The sequence below is a fragment of the Ranitomeya variabilis genome, chromosome 7 (genome assembly GCF_051348905.1).
Source record: "Ranitomeya variabilis isolate aRanVar5 chromosome 7, aRanVar5.hap1, whole genome shotgun sequence".
Taxonomy (NCBI): Eukaryota; Metazoa; Chordata; class Amphibia; order Anura; family Dendrobatidae; genus Ranitomeya; species Ranitomeya variabilis.
Genome location: NC_135238.1, coordinates 109,934,073 through 109,952,536, shown reverse-complemented (window position 1 = coordinate 109,952,536; position 18,464 = coordinate 109,934,073). Strand labels below are relative to the sequence as shown.

The 18,464-nt window shown below is 42.2% G+C and overlaps 1 protein-coding gene across 4 annotated transcripts in view; it reads left to right on the top strand.

Moving 5' to 3' along the window:
* The window catches only part of HIBCH (3-hydroxyisobutyryl-CoA hydrolase), a 962,330-nt gene that overhangs the window by 33,825 nt on the left and 910,041 nt on the right, over positions 1 to 18,464 (top strand). For all 4 annotated transcript variants that reach the window (XM_077275660.1, XM_077275661.1, XM_077275658.1 and 1 more), the window contains exon 2: positions 15,528 to 15,570. In XM_077275660.1, coding sequence (XP_077131775.1) covers positions 15,528 to 15,570 — 43 coding nt within the window. The remainder of the gene's footprint in view (positions 1 to 15,527; positions 15,571 to 18,464) is intronic.

Genomic DNA, 18,464 nt, shown 5'->3' with positions numbered 1-18,464 from the left:
ATGATGGCCCACATAAAGGAACAAAACATTATCATAGTCCCTTACTTGGACGATTTTCTTATTGCCAGCGACTCGGCTCAAAGTTGCAGAGAACAGAGAGACCGAGTAATGACTATTCTAACGGACTTGGGTTGGCTCATAAATACAAAAAAATCAAAGTTGGAACCCTCTCAAGTACAGGAGTTCCTAGGGCTGACGTTAGACTCCCAGGTTCAAGAATGCCGACTCCCGGGCCCTAAAAAAGACAAAATATTAACCATGATAGCACAAACACTACAAAACCCTTCCATGACTCTAAGGAGGGCAATGTCACTGCTGGGCTCTCTATCTTCATGCCTGCCGGCGATACCCTTCGCACAATTCCACACAAGGGAGCTTCAGTGGCACATACTAGAATGGCAGTTAATATTAAAAAACAATTTGGAAAGCAGGGTCATTCTAAATTCCTCCGTTATTCATTCCCTTCTCTGGTGGGGAAAGAACCAGAATATTTCAAAAGGGATTCCTTGGGTACCAAAAATATCTCGGGTGATAACAACCGATGCGAGTCCCAGGGGGTGGGGGACCCACATGGAAGACAGAGTGGCTCAGGGCAACTGGTCAATTCAGGAACTGTCAGCATCCTCAAATCAAAAAGAACTCTGTGCGGTGCATCGTGCTCTTCTATCATTCCTTACCTACATTCGGGGACATCATGTCCGAATCTTCTCGGACAACATAGTGACAGTAGCCTATATAAATCACCAGGGAGGAACAAGGTCTCAGTCACTGATGAATTCCTCCGCCAAAATTATCAGCCTTGCAGAAACAAATCTACTATCCCTTTCTGCACTACATATTCAAGGTTCAAAAAACGAGAGAGCAGATTACTTGAGTCGAACCCAGTTGAAACAAGGCGAGTGGTCCCTGAATCAGTCTGTCTACAGCCAGATCACGAGAATGTGGGGAACCCCAACAATAGACTTGTTCGCCAATTGCAAAAACAAAAAAGTAAGCAAATTTTGTTCTCTAAGCCCGGAAGGGAATCCCCAGGCTCTGGATGCCTTTCTGATTCCATGGACACACAAACTGACATACGCTTTTCCACCAACCATTCTGATTCCGGCAGTCATTCAGAAAGTCAGAGAGGACAAAACAACAATGATCCTTATTGCCCCATTCTGGCCAAAAAGGACATGGTTTTCCTGGCTAAGGATGCTATCGGTCTCAGACCCATGGGTTCTACCGAATTTGCCAGACCTACTTCAGCAAGGACCGATCTTCCACCCACAGGAGACGAACTTGCATTTGACAGCCTGGCTTTTGAACGGGAACTATTAATAAAAAGAGGCTTTTCAGACAACTTGGTTGCAACATTATTAAAATGTAGAAAACCTATTACTACTAAAATATATGGGAAAACATGGAAAAAATTCTTGTCTGTCACCAAATTTAAAATCCAGGAGGGACCCTCAATTAATAAAATACTTGAGTTCCTACAAAAAGGTCTGGAACAGGGGTTAGCGGTCAGTACTCTTAAAGTGCAGATAGCAGCCCTGGGTGCACTCTATAACCAGAATATTGCAGCCAACCCATGGATAATAAGATTCATTAAAGCGGTAACAAGAGCAAAACCTGTAGTTACCCAAAAAATGCCCCCATGGGACTTAAATTTAGTCCTCTCAGCATTATCTGGTCCTCCATTTGAACCCATAGACATGATTCCCATTAAAATACTATCTCTTAAAGGGAACCTGTCACCCCGTTTTTTCCGTATGAGATAAAAATACTATTAAATAGGGCCTGAGCTGTGCATTGCAATAGTGTATTTTGTGGACCCCGATTCCCCACCTATGCTGCCGAAATACGTTACCAAAGTAGTCGTTTTCGCCTGTCAATCAGGCTGGTCTGGTCAAAAGGGCGTGGTGTCTTCCCCCAGATCTTGCTTAGTTTTCCGTTGGTGACGTAGTGGTGTGCGCATGCCCAAGGACCCAAATCCACGTCACAGGGGAGTGAAAAGAGCGCGATGTGCTGTATTTCATTGGTGATCGGTGGGCGCGGCCATCTTTCATTGGCTGCGCGTGCGCAGAAGCGGCGCTCTGCTGACGCGGCTTCAGGAAAATGGCCGCCGCGATCTCCATCTGCGCACGCGCTGCATTCTGCGGCCATTTTCCTGAAGCCGCGGCCAGCAGAGCGCCGCTTCTGCGCACGCGCGGCCAAAGGAAGATGGCCGCACCCACCGATCACCAATGAAATACAGCACATCACGCTCTTTTCACTCCCCTGTGACGTGGATTTGGGTCCTTGGGCATGCGCACACCACTACGCCACCAACGGAAAACTAAGCAAGATCTGGGGGAAGACACCACGCCCTTTTGACCAGACCAGCCTGATTGACAGGCGAAAACGACTACTTTGGTAACGTATTTCGGCAGCATAGGTGGGGAATCGGGGTCCACAAAATACACTGTTGTAATGCACAGCTCAGGCCCTATTTAACAGTATTTTTATCTCATACGGAAAAAACGGGGTGACAGGTTCCCTTTAAGACCATTCTTCTGGTAGCCTTAACATCTGCGCGCAGGATAAGCGACATTCAAGCCCTGTCCTCTAACCCTCCCTTTACAAAAATAATGGATGATAGTCACTCTAAGACCTGACCCGGCCTATTTGCCAAAAGTGGCATCAAAATTCCATAGGTCACAGGAAATATCCCTGCCGTCCTTCTGCCCGAACCCTAGAAATGAGAAAGAGCAGAACTTCCATAATCTAGATGTCAGAAGATGCCTAGTTCAATACCTAGTTTCCTCCAGGGAGCATAGGAAGGAAGGCTCTCTGTTTGTCTGTTTTCAGGGTCCCAGAAAAGGTTTCCGGGCATCTAAAGGTACTTTGGCAAGGTGGATAAAAGAGGCAATAGCGTTGGCATATTCATCCACGGGGAATGCGATCCCGGACGGTATAAGAGCACATTCCACAAGGGCAGTAGCTACCTCATGGGCTGAGAGGTCAGAGGTATCAATAGAACAGATCTGTAAGGCGGCCACCTGGTGATCACCGTCAACCTTTTTTAGGCACTATAGATTAAATCTAGCCTCTGTGTCTGACTTGACCTTCGGTCGAAGGGTTCTTGAGGCGGTGGTCCCTCCCTAAGCTTAGTCTCTGCAATTCTCTCCATAGTGCTGTCATGGGGGACCGAGAAAGTCATAGTTACTCACCGATAACGGTGTTTCTCGGAGCCCATGACAGCACTCGCTTATTCCCTCCCATCACGAGTGCGGTGAGCACCTTTAATTACATATGATTTATATAGTTTATATATTACAATTTAGGCACGGGGTTCCTTTTTTTTTAAAGAAATGTTATAATATGGTATTTTCTCTGTTGTAAACGAACCTGGAGGTCCTCCGATGCTCTGTAAACCAACTGATGCGAGGGAGAGGTACCGCCCTTTATCTGTAGGTTTCCTGTCCCTGAAGGGCGGATCCCCTCTCTCCGTAGTGCTGTCATGGGCTCCGAGAAACACCGTTATCGGTGAGTAACTATGACTTTCCTCATCCTCATCCACCATTTCCCCCAGATTTTTTTTAAGGGGGCCAACACTTTCATTTTTTAGTTTCTTACTATTTATGTAGTTAAAGAATATTTTGGGATTATTTTTACTCTCTGTGGCAATGAGTCTCTCTGTCTCAATTTTTGCTGCCTTGATTTGCTTTTTACAGAATTTATTTAATTTTCTGTATTTATTTAATGCCTCATCACTACCTACTTCCTTTAATTCTCTAAATGCTTTCTTTTTGTCACTTATTGCACCCCTTACAGCTCTATTTAGCCATATTGGTTTCCTCCTATTTATAGTATGTTTATTCCCATATGGTACATACTGTGCACAGGTCCTATCCAGTGTGCTAATAAACATCTCCCATTTTCTTTGTGTATTTTTATGTCTCAGGATATCATCCCAGTTAATTGCACCAAGATCATCTCTCATCCGTTGGAAATTTGCCCTCCTGAAGTTTAGTGTCCTTGTCACCCCTCTACTACACATCTTATTAAAGGATACACGAAAACTTATTATTTTGTGATCACTATTCCCCAAGTGACCCCCAACCCTTATATTTGATATGCGGTATGACATGTTTGTTAATATTAGGTCTAGCAGTGCCCCCCTTCTTGTTGCGTCCTGAACCAGTTGTGAAAGGTAATTGTCTCTCATAGTTGTCAAAAACTGATTACCTTTGCTGGAACTGCAGGTTTCTGTTCCCCAATCTATTTCAGGGAAGTTGAAGTCCCCCATAATAATGACTTCTCCTTGAGTCCCAGCTTCATCTATTTGCTTTACGAGGATATTCTCCATTGCGTCCATTATTTTTGGAGATTTATAACAAACCCCTATCAGTAATTTATTATTTTTTTCCCCTCCCCTTATCTCCACCCACAGGGACTCTACATTTTCATTAAATTCACCTATATTATCACGCCGGATGGGTTTTAAGGACGATTTTACATACAGACACACCCCTCCCCCTCGCTTATCTGTATGGTCATTTCTGAAAAGGCTATAGCTCTGCAAGTTAACAGCCCAGTCATGGCTCTCATCCAGCCATGTTTCAGATATCCCCACCATGTCACAATTATGCTCCAACAACATTAATTCTAATTCGTCCATTTTGTTGGCGAGGCTTCTGGCATTAGTATACATGCACTTGATGTTCCTCTCTGTACCTCTTTTTGATACTCCAGTAACGGTACAGCTCTGAAATATGGCAAAACTGGTGGCAAATGGCATCTTGGTAGCTTCACGCTTGATTTTCCTCAATTCACGGGTAGTTATTTAGCGCCTTTTTTCCCAACACACTTCTTGCGACCCTGTTGCCTATTTGCTTTGAAACACTTGATTGTTCGGTGATTACGCTTCAAAAGTTTGGCAATTTCAAGACTGCTGCATCCCTCTGCAAGACATCTCACAATTGTGGACTTTTTAGAGCCCGTCAAATCTCTCTTCTGACCCATTTTGCCAAAGGAAAGGAAGTTGCCTAATAAGCACACCGTATATAGGGTTTTGATGTCATTACACAACACCCCTCCTCATTACAGAGATGCACATATATATATATATACAGTACAGACCAAAAGTTTGGACACACCCTCTCATTTAAAGATTTTTCTGTATTTTCATGACTATGAAAAGTGTACATTCTGTGATGCAGTGACCCCTCTTAACAGGTAGGGGGCGCAGCATGGTCTCCCCAGTATGCACACAGAGGTGTATTGAGGTCATGAGAGTGCATGGCAGTTGCATGCATGGCTGTGGTCATAAGACAAAGTCTGGCATTGTGATGAATGGCCAATATGTTTGTCGCAGAGGAGGAGACTCTGCGCTGCCAGCCTGAAGCGATGTGGTGTTCTGGGACCTGTAGTCCTACAGTTATAGTATTTGGCATATTTATAATAGGAGGCTAGGCAGGGCTAGTTATGTGAGATGGGCGGGACAGACTAGCCACACACCCACACTCCCACCCAGAGGAGTGGTTAAAAGGGATATAATGTGACCAGGGTGTGGGTCACAGGGGTCCTGTGTGGTCTGAGTGTGCAGACCTGTATAGTACAGGTGCAAGTTCCTGAGAGATACCTCGGTGTTGGGTGTGCTAAGCCCTGAAGAGCACGTGGTGGGACTTTGCTACTGGTGGCCTGGGTATTTGACGGTCCCAGCTGGGGATGAACGTCCTGAATAGTACCCGGACTGGCCACCTGTGTGATCCTGTGTGATCCTGTGTAATCTGGGTGTTGGGAGGTCTTGGGAGTAGGACCGGATCCCTGAACGGCACGTGGTGAGGACCGGCATCTGCAGAGCCAGTGGCAGCTACTGTGTGGGGAAGCTACAGTCCTCTGGTGGGTCTGGACTGACTAATGTGTGCCGACTAGGCAAGTTGATGATCCCCGTGAGGCAGCTTACCCGGAAGAGAGGACTGACAAGGAGTCAGCAGGTGGAGCAGGAGCTCCCGTAAGGTACCTCCATAAACTGTTGGTGCTTATTGTATCATGAACTGTGTGGTAACCCATGGCAACTGGTCAGAGAGGACCAGCGTGTTTAGTTGCCACAGACTAAGGATCTGAAACTTGATGTGATGTCCTGGTTCAGTGTGTAAAATGGATTTCTCATGATATGGTTTATGAGGCTTAATAAACCGTATGGACTGCTTTGTTTGAAAAAACCGTGCCCGTGTGCTTGAATCCCGTGCCAAGCGAGTGTCCCCCAATACACTTAGTAAGAGCAATCTTACAATTCACACTGAAGGCATCACGGTGGCACAGTGGATAGCACAGCAGCCTTGCAGCGCTGGAGTCCTGGGTTCAAACCCCACCAAGGACAACATCTGCAAAGAGTTTGTATGTTCTCTCCGTGTTTGCGTGGGTTTCCTCCGGGTACTCCGGTTTCCTCCCACATTCTAAAGACATACTGATAGGGAATTTAGATAGTGAGCCCCAACGGAGACAGCGATGATAATGTGCAAACTGTAAAGCGCTGCGGAATATGTTAGTGCTATATAAAAAATAAAGATTATTAAAGATTATAGATTATAAGGCATCAAAACTATGAATTAACACTTGGAATTATATACTTAACATAAAAGTGTGAAGCAACTGAAAATATGTCATATTCTAGGTTCTTCAAGGTAGCCACCTTTTGCTTTGATGACTGCTTTGCACACTCTTGGCATTCTCTTGATGAGCTTCAAGAGGTAGTCACTGGAAATGGTTTTCACTTCACAGGTGTGCCCTGTCAGGTTAAATAAGTGTGATTTCTTGCCTTATAAATGGGGTTGGGACCATCAGTTGTGTTGTCCAGAAGTATGTTGGATACACAGCTGATAGTCCTACTGAATAGACTGTTAGAATTTGTATTATGGCAAGAAGAAAGCAGCTAAGTAAAGAAAAACGAGTGGCCATCATTACTTTAAGAAATGAAGGTCAGTCAGTCCGAAAAATTGGGAAAACTTTGAAAGTGTCCCCAAGTGCAGTTGCAAAAACCATCAAGCGCTACAAAGAAACTGGCTCACATGAGGACCACCTCCGGAAAGGAAGACCAAGAGTCACCTCAGCTTCTGAGGATAAGTTTATACGAGTCACCAGCCTCAGAAATTGCAGGTTAACAGTAGCTCAGCTTAGAGACCAAGTCAATGCCACACAGAGTTCTAGCAGCAGACACATCTCTACAACAACTGTTAAAAGGAGACTTTGTGCAGCAGGCCTTCATGGTAAAATAGCTGATAGGAAACCACTGGTAAGGACAGGCAACAAGCAGAAGAGACTTGCTTGGCCTAAAGAACACAAGGAATGGACATGTCAGGACTCTGAACATTTTTTACCTTTTGTGCATTACTGCCCTTTTTCAAGATGGCGTCTTTGGTCTCATGTGCACTGTGTCTCCTGCTATAAAACTCCACCCCAGCCTTCAGTCTGTGCTAGAGTATTCTACCTTGCATCCAGCTCCTGACCTCTGATTACTCCCTGGCTATACACCTGCTCCTGTGAACCTGTGTGGTGATCCTGCTACTCTGCTCTGAGTTCCTGCTGCATACACAAGTTTCCAGTAATCCTCCTTCATCTGCTGTTCGTGTTTACTTCCATCTGCATTTGCTGGTCATGTAAGCTGTTGCTGCTTTGCAATAACCTGAGACTATTAACCAGGCCTCCCTGGTTGAGCTAAGATATGATTTGAACTGCCTAATAAGCATATCTATCTGTGCCTGGACTAAGACAAGGATTTATTCGTGTCAAGTATCCTCAAGAATAACTGTGCTTCATAGACTTTCTGCTTAATTGCATTTTCCTCTGAAGTTTCCTATAGACTGGTAAAATGCGTTTATTATTTGCACCAAGTGTTGTGGACTTGAGTTTCTCTCTGCACCTGTTTGAATCACCGTGTGATAATATAGACTTTACCACTTATAAAACTGTGTCCTGTAGTTGTCTTGTTCCTCGCAAAGAGTCTCCTGAGTTATCCCCTATAATTATTACAGGACATTAGACCAGTGGTTTGGGGTGAGCTGGACCGCAGAGTGAAGGCAAAAGGGCCAACAAGTGCTAAGCATCTCTGGGAACTCCTTCAATACTGTTGGAAGACCATTCCCGGTGACTACGTCTTGAAGCTCATCAAGAGAATGCCAAGAGTGTGCAAAGCAGTAATCAAAGCAAAAGGTGGCTACTTTGAAGAATCTAGAATATTAGAAATAATTTCAGTTGTTTCACACTTTTTTGTTAAGTATATAATTCCACATGTGTTAATTGATAGTTGTGATGCCTTCAGTGTGAATGTACAATTTTCTTAGTCATGAAAATACAGAAACATCTTTGAATGAGGTGTCCAAACTTTTGGTCTGTAATATAAATAAATAAATATATATACAGTGGGGCAAAAAAGTATTTAGTCAGTCAGCAATAGTGCAAGTTCCATCACTTAAAAAGATGAGAGGCGTCTGTAATTTACATCATAGGTAGACCTCAACTATGGGAGACAAACTGAGAACAAAAAATCCAGAAAATCACATTGTCTGTTTTTTTTAGCATTTTATTTGCATATTATGGTGGAAAATAAGTATTTGGTCAGAAACAAAATTTCATCTCAATACTTTGTAATACATCCTTTGTTGGCAATGACAGAGGTCAAACGTTTTCTGTAAGTCTTCACAAGGTTGCCACACACTGTTGTTGTTATGTTGGCCCATTCCTCCATGCAGATCTCCTCTAGAGCAGTGATGTTTTTGGCTTTTCGCTTGGCAACACGGACTTTCAACTCCCTCCAAAGGTTTTCTATAGGGTTGAGATCTGGAGACTGGCTAGGCCACTCCAGGACCTTGAAATGCTTCTTACGAAGCCACTCCTTCGTTGCCCTGGCGGTGTGCTTTGGATCATTGTCATGTTGAAAGACCCAGCCACGTTTCATCTTCAATGCCCTTGCTGATGGAAGGAGGTTTGCACTCAAAATCTCACGATACATGGCCCCATTCATTCTTTCATGTACCCGGATCAGTCGTCCTGGCCCCTTTGCAGAGAAACAGCCCCAAAGCATGATGTTTCCGCCACCATGCTTTACAGTAGGTATGGTGTTTGATGGATGCAACTCAGTATTCTTTTTCCTCCAAACACGACAAGTTGTGTTTCTACCAAACAGTTCCAGTTTGGTTTCATCAGACCATAGGACATTCTCCCAAAACTCCTCTGGATCATCCAAATGCTCTCTAGCAAACTTCAGACGGGCCCGGACATGTACTGGCTTAAGCAGTGGGACACGTCTGGCACTGCAGGATCTGAGTCCATGGTGGCGTAGTGTGTTACTTATGGTAGGCCTTGTTACATTGGTCCCAGCTCTCTGCAGTTCATTCACAAGGTCCCCCCGCGTGGTTCTGGGATTTTTGCTCACCGTTCTTGTGATCATTCTGACCCCACGGGGTGGGATTTTGCGTGGAGCCCCAGATCGAGGGAGATTATCAGTGGTCTTGAATGTCTTCCATTTTCTAATTATTGCTCCCACTGTTGATTTCTTCACTCCAAGCTGGTTGGCTATTGCAGATTCAGTCTTCCCAGCCTGGTGCAGGGCTACAATTTTGTTTCTGGTGTCCTTTGACAACCCTTTGGTCTTCACCATAGTGGAGTTTGGAGTCAGACTGTTTGAGGGTGTGCACAGCTGTCTTTTTATACTGATAACAAGTTTAAACAGGTGCCAGTACTACAGGTAATGAGTGGAGGAAAGAGGAGACTCTTAAAGAAGAAGTTACAGGTCTGTGAGAGCCAGAAATCTTGATTGTTTGTTTTTGACCAAATACTTATTTTCCACCATAATATGCTAATAAAATGCTAAAAAAAACAGACAATGTGATTTTCTGGATTTTTTTTTCTCAGTTTGTCTCCCATAGTTGAGGTCTACCTATGATGTAAATTACAGACGCCTCTCATCTTTTTAAGTGGTGGAACTTGCACTATTGCTGACTGACTAAATACTTTTTTGCCGCACTGTGTATGTATATATGTATATATGTATGTATATATATATATATATATATATATATATATATATATATATATATATATATATATATATATATATATATATATATATATATATATATATATAAACAAAAAAGGAACAGCACAAATCCTTTACTTATCTTCGTGTGCAAAGCCTTCAGACGGCCGTCCACAGGTTGTCTTTAGTCCATACTTTTCAAAAAAACAGGCAGCACTCCAGATTCTTTGTGATGATATGCAGGATTTGTTCAGACCCACATGTCTGTGCGACGTTTCGGCTCTAAATGAGCCTTTCTCAAGCAGTGAGTGTTACTCCTTATTACATATATATAGACATTTCCATCATCCGTTAATCATAGCCAATTAAAGTGCAATTTAATAACCTCATATGTATTACAAATCATTACAATTTGCATAATGTGCTTAAGTGCTACTAGTGTTCAGTGCTCATATATTCATAATTGAGTTATTTCACTCAGTTAACTACTGTCCATCTAGTTATTTGATTATGCTTACCCCCGGAGGGACATGCTGTTCATGGAGGATAATACATGTTGTCGGCGTTCTAAATTATTTACTGCGCATGTCTGAGCGCTCTTGATTAGGTCATATCCACGTGTTAGATTCAAGGCCAATCAGACGCCTGTGTACAGCATCTAAAATTGGTCGCATGCGTAGTAGCACCTACCATCGCCATTTTGGTTGTGGCATGCCTTTCAGAGCGCACAATCTGTGCCGATCCTCATGCCCATTAATAATATTATACGGCGCATGCGAAACACTCTTATCTTAATATTTCAGATAGCATATTAGTACAAGCGCCTGCTTCATGGTATGAATAATACACACCATAGTATTGTTCAATAAAATTATTCCTTTTTACTGCCGTACGGACTTTTATTCCTATGCCTAATCCGCCCTGACATTCCGGATATGGCCTTATTCAGACCATCATCCAAAAGTCAAACAGTGTCAAAAGGGTGCAATTAACCCCTTCAGTTAAAATGCCTCAACTTCTGACCCCTGCAAAACGGTAGCATATCAGTCCCGGCTAATACCTACATGAACCTTATACTCTCACAAATGCGCCTAAAACAACTCACTACACTATTAAAAACAAAACTACTTCACCTTTACTGCCGTAAGGACACTTCCGCCCCGACATTCCGAGCACAGCCTTATTCAGACTATCTCCTAGAAGTCGAACAGTGTTAGAAGAGTGCAGTTAACCCTTCCGGGTAAAAAGCCCCATCCCCTGATCACTGTAAAGCGGCATTTCAGTCCCAGCTAATATACACACAACAATTTGCATCATGAAAAATTATAGAAAAAAAGTGAAAAAATACTAAAAAATTATTTTAAACAATTTTATTTATTGGCCTTCAATCTTTTCACATGTATGACTTAATATTTTTTATATATATTTCATTATTTTGCTATTTATTTATAACTTTGTCTTAATTATTTTAGTGAAAAAAAATTTTTTATTTCATGAGAAGAGAATAATTTTTTGTGAAAGAATTTTTTCTCCGACTCCGCATGTCCCTCCAGATAAGGTCTTCAACAATATTCGACAGCAAGAACATCTGAACAAAACAAATATATAAAATTGGGAACATACTCAAATAATAATCAAGTACTCCCAAATCCAAAATCACAGTAATAGACCGTTATTTCCAAGTCACCAACTACAAAGCTTTAGTTCAAGTTCAGTATCTTAGATAATTGCATGCATTTTAAAGTCAACATTTAAGCCATTAGGCTTGAGAGTGTTCAGTTTATATATCCACATTAATTCTCTTTTCCTGAGGACCTGCTCCCTATCGCCGTCCCTCCTATTCACCAGAACTACATCTATTATCTTGAATTTTAAATTCTTTTCAGAATGATTGCACTCAATAAAATGTTTAGGAACAGGAAGGTCAGTCCTCTTCTTCCTTATGGTATATCGGTGTTGGTTCATTCTAACCTTGAACTCACATGTTGTTTCACCGATATACCACAAGTTGCACGGACATATCAGGAGATAAACAACATAGTCTGAACTGCATGTTAAATAGGGCTTAATTTCATACACCTTCCCTGTTACGGGGTGTTGAAATGTTGCACCCTTGATCATATGGGTGCAATTCACACAGTTTAGGCACGGAAAACATCCATTTTTTTCTGGAACCTGTCAGAAACAATTGTTTACTTATCTTTCTTGGGCCAATATCAGACTTTACCAAATAATCCCTAATATTTTTGTTTTTCTTATATGAATATAACGGCGGCAATTAAAACTCTTTTATACCCGGCAGACATCTTCCCAGCATCCCCCAATGTTTTTTTATGACATTAGCTATTTCCCTACTCTCCTCTCCATACGTAGTGACAAACAGAGCCTGTTTCTGTTTTTCTTTACGTTTACCTTTTGAATCTTTCTGAATAAGTTCTATCCTTTTTTCTTGCAATACCTTCTTTTGTCGCTTCCAGTAAACTTCTAGGGTACCCCCTATCCAGAAATTTTTTTAACCATTAAATCCACCACTGTATCTACATCCTCCTCTTTTTTAACTATACGCCTCACTCTGAGTAATTGACTTAGTGGAATGGACTTCACCATAAACCGTGGATGTTGGCTATCATATAACAACAGGTTATTTCTATCCGTGTTTTTAACAAATAGCGTAGTATTGAGTTCCCCCTCTTTTAGACTGACAAGTACATCGAGAAATTGAATGTCTGTTTTAGACATGACCAATGTGAATTTTGTATCATCTATAGTATTCAAATTGATGAAATTCCTCCAACTCACCTTGAGACCCTGTCCAAAGGAGGAAGACATCATCTATGTACCTCCACCACACCATAACGTGTCGGAAGTGGTGGGATACATAGATGAGGTCCTCCTCCAGGACTTCCATGACTAAATTTGCATATGAAGGGGCCATATTGGCCCCTATAGCTGTACCACGTTTTTGCGTATAAAATGCGTCACCGAACAAAAAATAATTCTGTTTTAGAATTATCTCTAACATTTTTAATAAAAATGTTATCCCTTCCACTGTGTACTTTATAGGATCCAATTTCTTTTAAAGGGAACCTGTCACCCCGTTTTTTCCGTATGAGATAAAAATACCGGGCCTGAGCTGTGCATTACAATAGTGTATTTTGTGGACCCTGATTCCCCACCTATACTGCCGAAATACGTTACCAAAGTCACCTTTTTCGCCTGTCAATCAGGCTGGTCTGGTCGGATGGGCGTGGTGACATCGCTGTTCCTTCCCCCAGATCTTGCTTATTTTTCCATTGGTGGCGTAGTGGTTTGTGCATGCCGAAGGCCCGAATCCACTTCATAGGTGTGGAAAAAGAGCGCGATCTGCGCTATTCCCGTGGTGATCGGTGGGGGCGGTCATCTCCCTGTGGCCGCGCGTGCGCAGATGGAGCGCTCTGCTGCCCGGGGCTTCAGGAAAATGGCCGCGGGATGCCGCGCGTGCGCAGATGGGGATCGCGGCGGCCATTTTCCTGAAGCCGAGATGCGAACGTCGCACAGACATGTGGGTCTGAATAAATCCTACATATCATCACAAAGAATATGGAGTGCTGCCTTTTTTTTTTTTTTTTAAGTGTGTGTGTGTGTGTGTGTATGTATGTGTGTGTGTATGTGTATATATATATATATATATATATATATATATATATATATATATATATATATATATATATATATATATATATATATATATATATATATATATTGCCCCTGCTGTAATTTGATGTATCATGTATCAGCCATCCATGCGGTCTACCCTAATGAAAGATGAGGGCGCCACTCCTTCAGCATTCACTGTTGTGAATTGTACAGCTACGGGAGGATCAGCTGTACTAAGGCTTTAAACTAAAAAGCCAGTGTAGCCGCGCACAGAGGCATCTAGTAACTGGCACCCTGTCTCTATTTATTCTCTGATGTCAAGTATCTAATTGGGACATATGTCACTGACTCAAGTTTAGTCGGGGATGCCAGCTTTTTCTAAGGGTTAGTTTTATATCGGGATTTTCGTGTGTCACAGTTGTGATTATAGCATAACAATGCAACTAACTGTGACTCAGTATACATCGTCACCAGGATGTATATTAATTTATTGTAATAAAACACATTATTTAGTAAATAAGAAAAAATAATTTTTAGTCACATATGTTCCCCTAATTTTCCTCTTTTCCGCAATATATAATTCATTGCATTTTTTTTTTTAGTTGAAATGGGCATGATGAGTCTGAAGATTTTTTATTTTTTTTTATTTGTGTCCTAGAGGATTGTAAATTTATTTGTAAAGTGCTGCGGAATATGTTGGCGCTATATAAATAAAAATTATTATTATTATTATTAGGATTAACCATTTCCCTCTATGTCTAGCTTTGTAGCCAAAATATAGCTATTTCAGAGCCCATGATTGCAGTGTATGGGTTGAGGGCCAGGACAAATAGCTAGGGCTTGTGATTGCAGTGGATACGATGAGGGCCATATCAAGAAGCTATGGCCTGCATTTGCAGTGGGTGACGTGAGGGCTAGGCAAATAGCTAGGGCTTACTATTGCAGTGGACGGCGTGAGGCCCAGGACAAATAGCTAGGGCCTGCAATTGCAGTGGACAGTGTGAGGCCCAGGACAAATAGCTAAGGCCTGCAATTGCAGTGGACGGTGTGAGGCCCAGGACAAATAGCTAAGGCCTGCAATTGCAGTGGACGGAGTGAGGGCCAGGACAAATAGCTAGGGCCTGCATTTGCAGTGGGCTAGGTGAGGGCCAGGACAAATAGCTAAGGCCTGCAATTGCAGTGGATGGAGTGAGGGCCAGGACAAATAGCTAAGGCCTGCAATTGCAGTGGACGGAGTGAGGGCCAGGACAAATAGCTAGGGCCTGCATTTGCAGTGGGCTAGGTGAGGGCCAGGACAAATAGCTAGCGCCTGCAATTGCAGTGGATTGAGTGAGGGCCAGGACAAATAGCTAAGGCCTGCAATTGCAGTGGGCGAGGTGAAGGTCAGGACAAATAGCTAGGCCCTGCTATTGCAGTGGGCATGGGCCTGGACAAATGGCTAAGGCCTGCAATTGCAGTGGACGGAGTGATGGCCAGGACAAATAGCTAGGGCATGTGATTGCAGATTGCAAGGTGATGGCCAGGACGAATAGCTAGGGCCTGCGATTGCCGTGTCCCCGGTGAGAGCTAGGACAATGGACAATCGGGAAGACCATGTACATACTTGTTATGGGGCCTCCCATTGTGCTGCCCGCTTTAATTTCCCCCCCCACTTCACTTTGCTTATTACCTCCAGCTCCACTCTGAGCCTAACTCCCTGCTCATTAGCATGCAAAATGGATTTTTACAATCAAGGTGATTATTTAATTAGCATTAAATCACTTTTACATTTATGACATTATTTTGGGCTATAAATTTCTGATGACAGGTTTTCTTTAAGATGCTTGAAATATTTTGCATTCTTTCTGTTGGAATAGGTAATAAGACAATATTTGTTTATTTTATAAAGGTTCATCACCAGCAATAGACTGCAAATCATTTTGCAGCATTTGGTAAGTACACAATTTTCATCTTGCATAAAATACATTGACTTATTTATTTATTGTCATCACTTTGACCCCTGACCACCCCACCCTTTATGACGCAGCAACGTTTTCTTTTATCCCTGCCTTCTGAGAGCCTTAAAGGGACTCTGTCACCCCCAAAATTGTATATGAGGTAAGCCCACCGGCATCAGGGGCTTATCTACGGCATTCTGTAATGCTGGAGATAAGCCCCTGATGTAGCCTGGAAGATGAGAATAAGAGGTTATATTATACTCACCTGGGAGGGCGGTCCGGTCCGGTCCGATGGGCGTCGCGGTCCGGTGCCTCCTATCTACATTCGATGACGTCCTCTTGCTGAGGCTCCGGCGCAGGTGTGCTTTGCCTGGCGCCGGGAAAAGTGAGAGAGGCCCAGCGCCTGCACACTGTAGTACTTTACTCTGCCCTCAACAGGGCTGACAAAGTACACCTGCGTTGGAGCTGCAGCAAGAAGACAACGTCATCGAATGAAGATAGGAGGCCCCGGACCGCGACGCCCATCGGACTGGACCGGCCCCCCAGGTGAGTATAATCTAACCTCTTTTTCTCATCTTTCAGGTTACATCGGGGGCTTATCTACAGCATTACAGAATGCTGTAGATAAGCCCCTGATGACGGTGGGCTTAGCTCATCTTCGATTTTGGGGGTGACAGGTTCCCTTTAATGGAGCTGTGTGAGTGCTTATTTCTTGCTGGTTGAATTGATGTTTTCTTTGGTGTCATTATGGGGTATATAATGACTTTTTTATTATAGTGTTTTTTGGGGTTTTTTTATGGGTGGAGGAGATAAATGCTTTCATTTTCTGAAATCTAAAATCAATCACCAGATGGGATAAATAATTCATATTTTCTTAATTGTGTGCTTGCGGTCTATTTTGAATATTCAGTTTAGAATCTCTAAAAATCTCCAGCTATTTACGGTCCAATACAAATCAATTAGTTTTACAAAATGCCATTCGCAGGCTTTGTGAAAAAATCTGCATGAAAATTATATATGTCCCAGTTGTAGGCTTTGTAATGGAGTAGGGTGAAATTTGCAAAGAAATTTTCAAGTAACATTTGCAGATTCTGTCTTAAGATATGTTGCCGATTTGTGACCAAGTCTGCAGCCGAATTTTCTGCAACATGTGATCATGGCCTTGAATGAATGACTTGAGAAACGTAATTTCCAAAATAGGGTGTAGGAAAGCCAGGTAAGTTAGGGTTAAATTCTAGCACTACAGGTCCTATTAGGTGCACCTGGATAGCTATAACTAGAACCACACAATGTATTCAGTGGTCTATCAGCTAGGCAAGCTGAGCAGAGTGGGTTGTGTCGGAGCTGGAGAGAAACAAGCCAGAATCTCTCTGAAAAGAGACACTGCAGGCTGTGTGCACCAAACTTCAACTATCACTGGTTGTTTTGGATGATCTCGGTTTAGTGTGACCAAACTGAGACTATCACAGCTGTGTCTGAGTTAAATTTATGCATGAGATGACCAAGAAGATTGTCTATCTATAAAATGATGATAGTCTCACTTTGGAAGCAGTAGTGGATGATGAGATATGGAGCCTGAAAGTCAAAAGTTAAAAACATTGTTACCCTTTTGCTCATCAGTGTAAACCTAATTCTGTTTTTCATAAAAAAACATTGCAACTTCATTTTCCAAGCGACTACCAGAGTGTGAACCTCTACAAGGATGTCCAGAGTATTAATTCTCGGATGCACTGTAAATGTAACATACTGCGAAATAACCCTTCCAGCAAAATTTGCTCTCCAAAAGTGAAATGGCACTCATTCCTCTCTGAGCTCTATTGTGTACTCAAGTAGTAGTGTCCCGCCACAGTATGTTTTGTAACAATATGGGTAAGTTCACACAGGGCGTTTTTACTGCTTTTTTTTTTCTGCAGTAAAACCTGATCTTCTTGGCAGGAAAGAAGCTGCGTCAAAAACACAGGTTTAGGTGCGTATTTGGTGCGGTTTTTTTTCTTTGTCCATGCTAATGTCCTCGAATTTTCAGCAGCAAAAACGCAACAAATAATAACTGCGTTTTTTATTCCTTTTTTTTCAACACCCATTCAAGTCAATGGGTGAAAAACACTGAAACAATGCTGAAAGAAGTGACATGCTCTATGTCCAAAAAACGTAGCAAAGCACAAAATACTGATCACACAAAAAACCAATGTGCGTGCATGAGATTTCTGAAATCTCATAGGCTTTGCTGGTATTGTAAAAAACAGCTGAAAATTATCACAAAAAAAGGCAGCAAAAACGCACTGTGTGAACTTACCCTAAGGTTGCAAAGGTGTTTCTTGTGTGGCACTTTTTTATTAATCAGATAATTTTTTTTGATTGAGTATGACTAATTAAAACTTGTATTACTCATGACAGTACATTTTACTCAGGTAACAGTTTTTAGTGTAAAGTGAAGTATCCCTCACCCCCACCCTTAGGGTATGTGTCCACGTTCAGGATTGCATCAGGATTTGGTCAGGATTTTATGCAGGTAAAATCCTGACCAAATCTGCACCTGAGGTCACTGGCAGGTGACCTGTGTTTTTCATGCGTTTTTGATGCGTTTTTGACGCGTTTTTTTCATGCGGATTTGTATGTGTTTTTGTAAGCTCAATAAAGATATACCAAAAAAAAAAAGGGTGATGTCATTTCTTGTATAACCTCTTCATTTACATACTCCATTGAAGAATAATGTTTACACACATAGACAGATGATAGATAACAGATAGATCGATTGATAGATAATAGATAGATAGCTAGTTATATCAATAGATAGATAATAGATAGATGATAGATAGATAATAGATAATACCAAGCCCGATGTTTAGTATATCTTTATTCTGTTTATCTGTGACGGAAATCCCAATTCG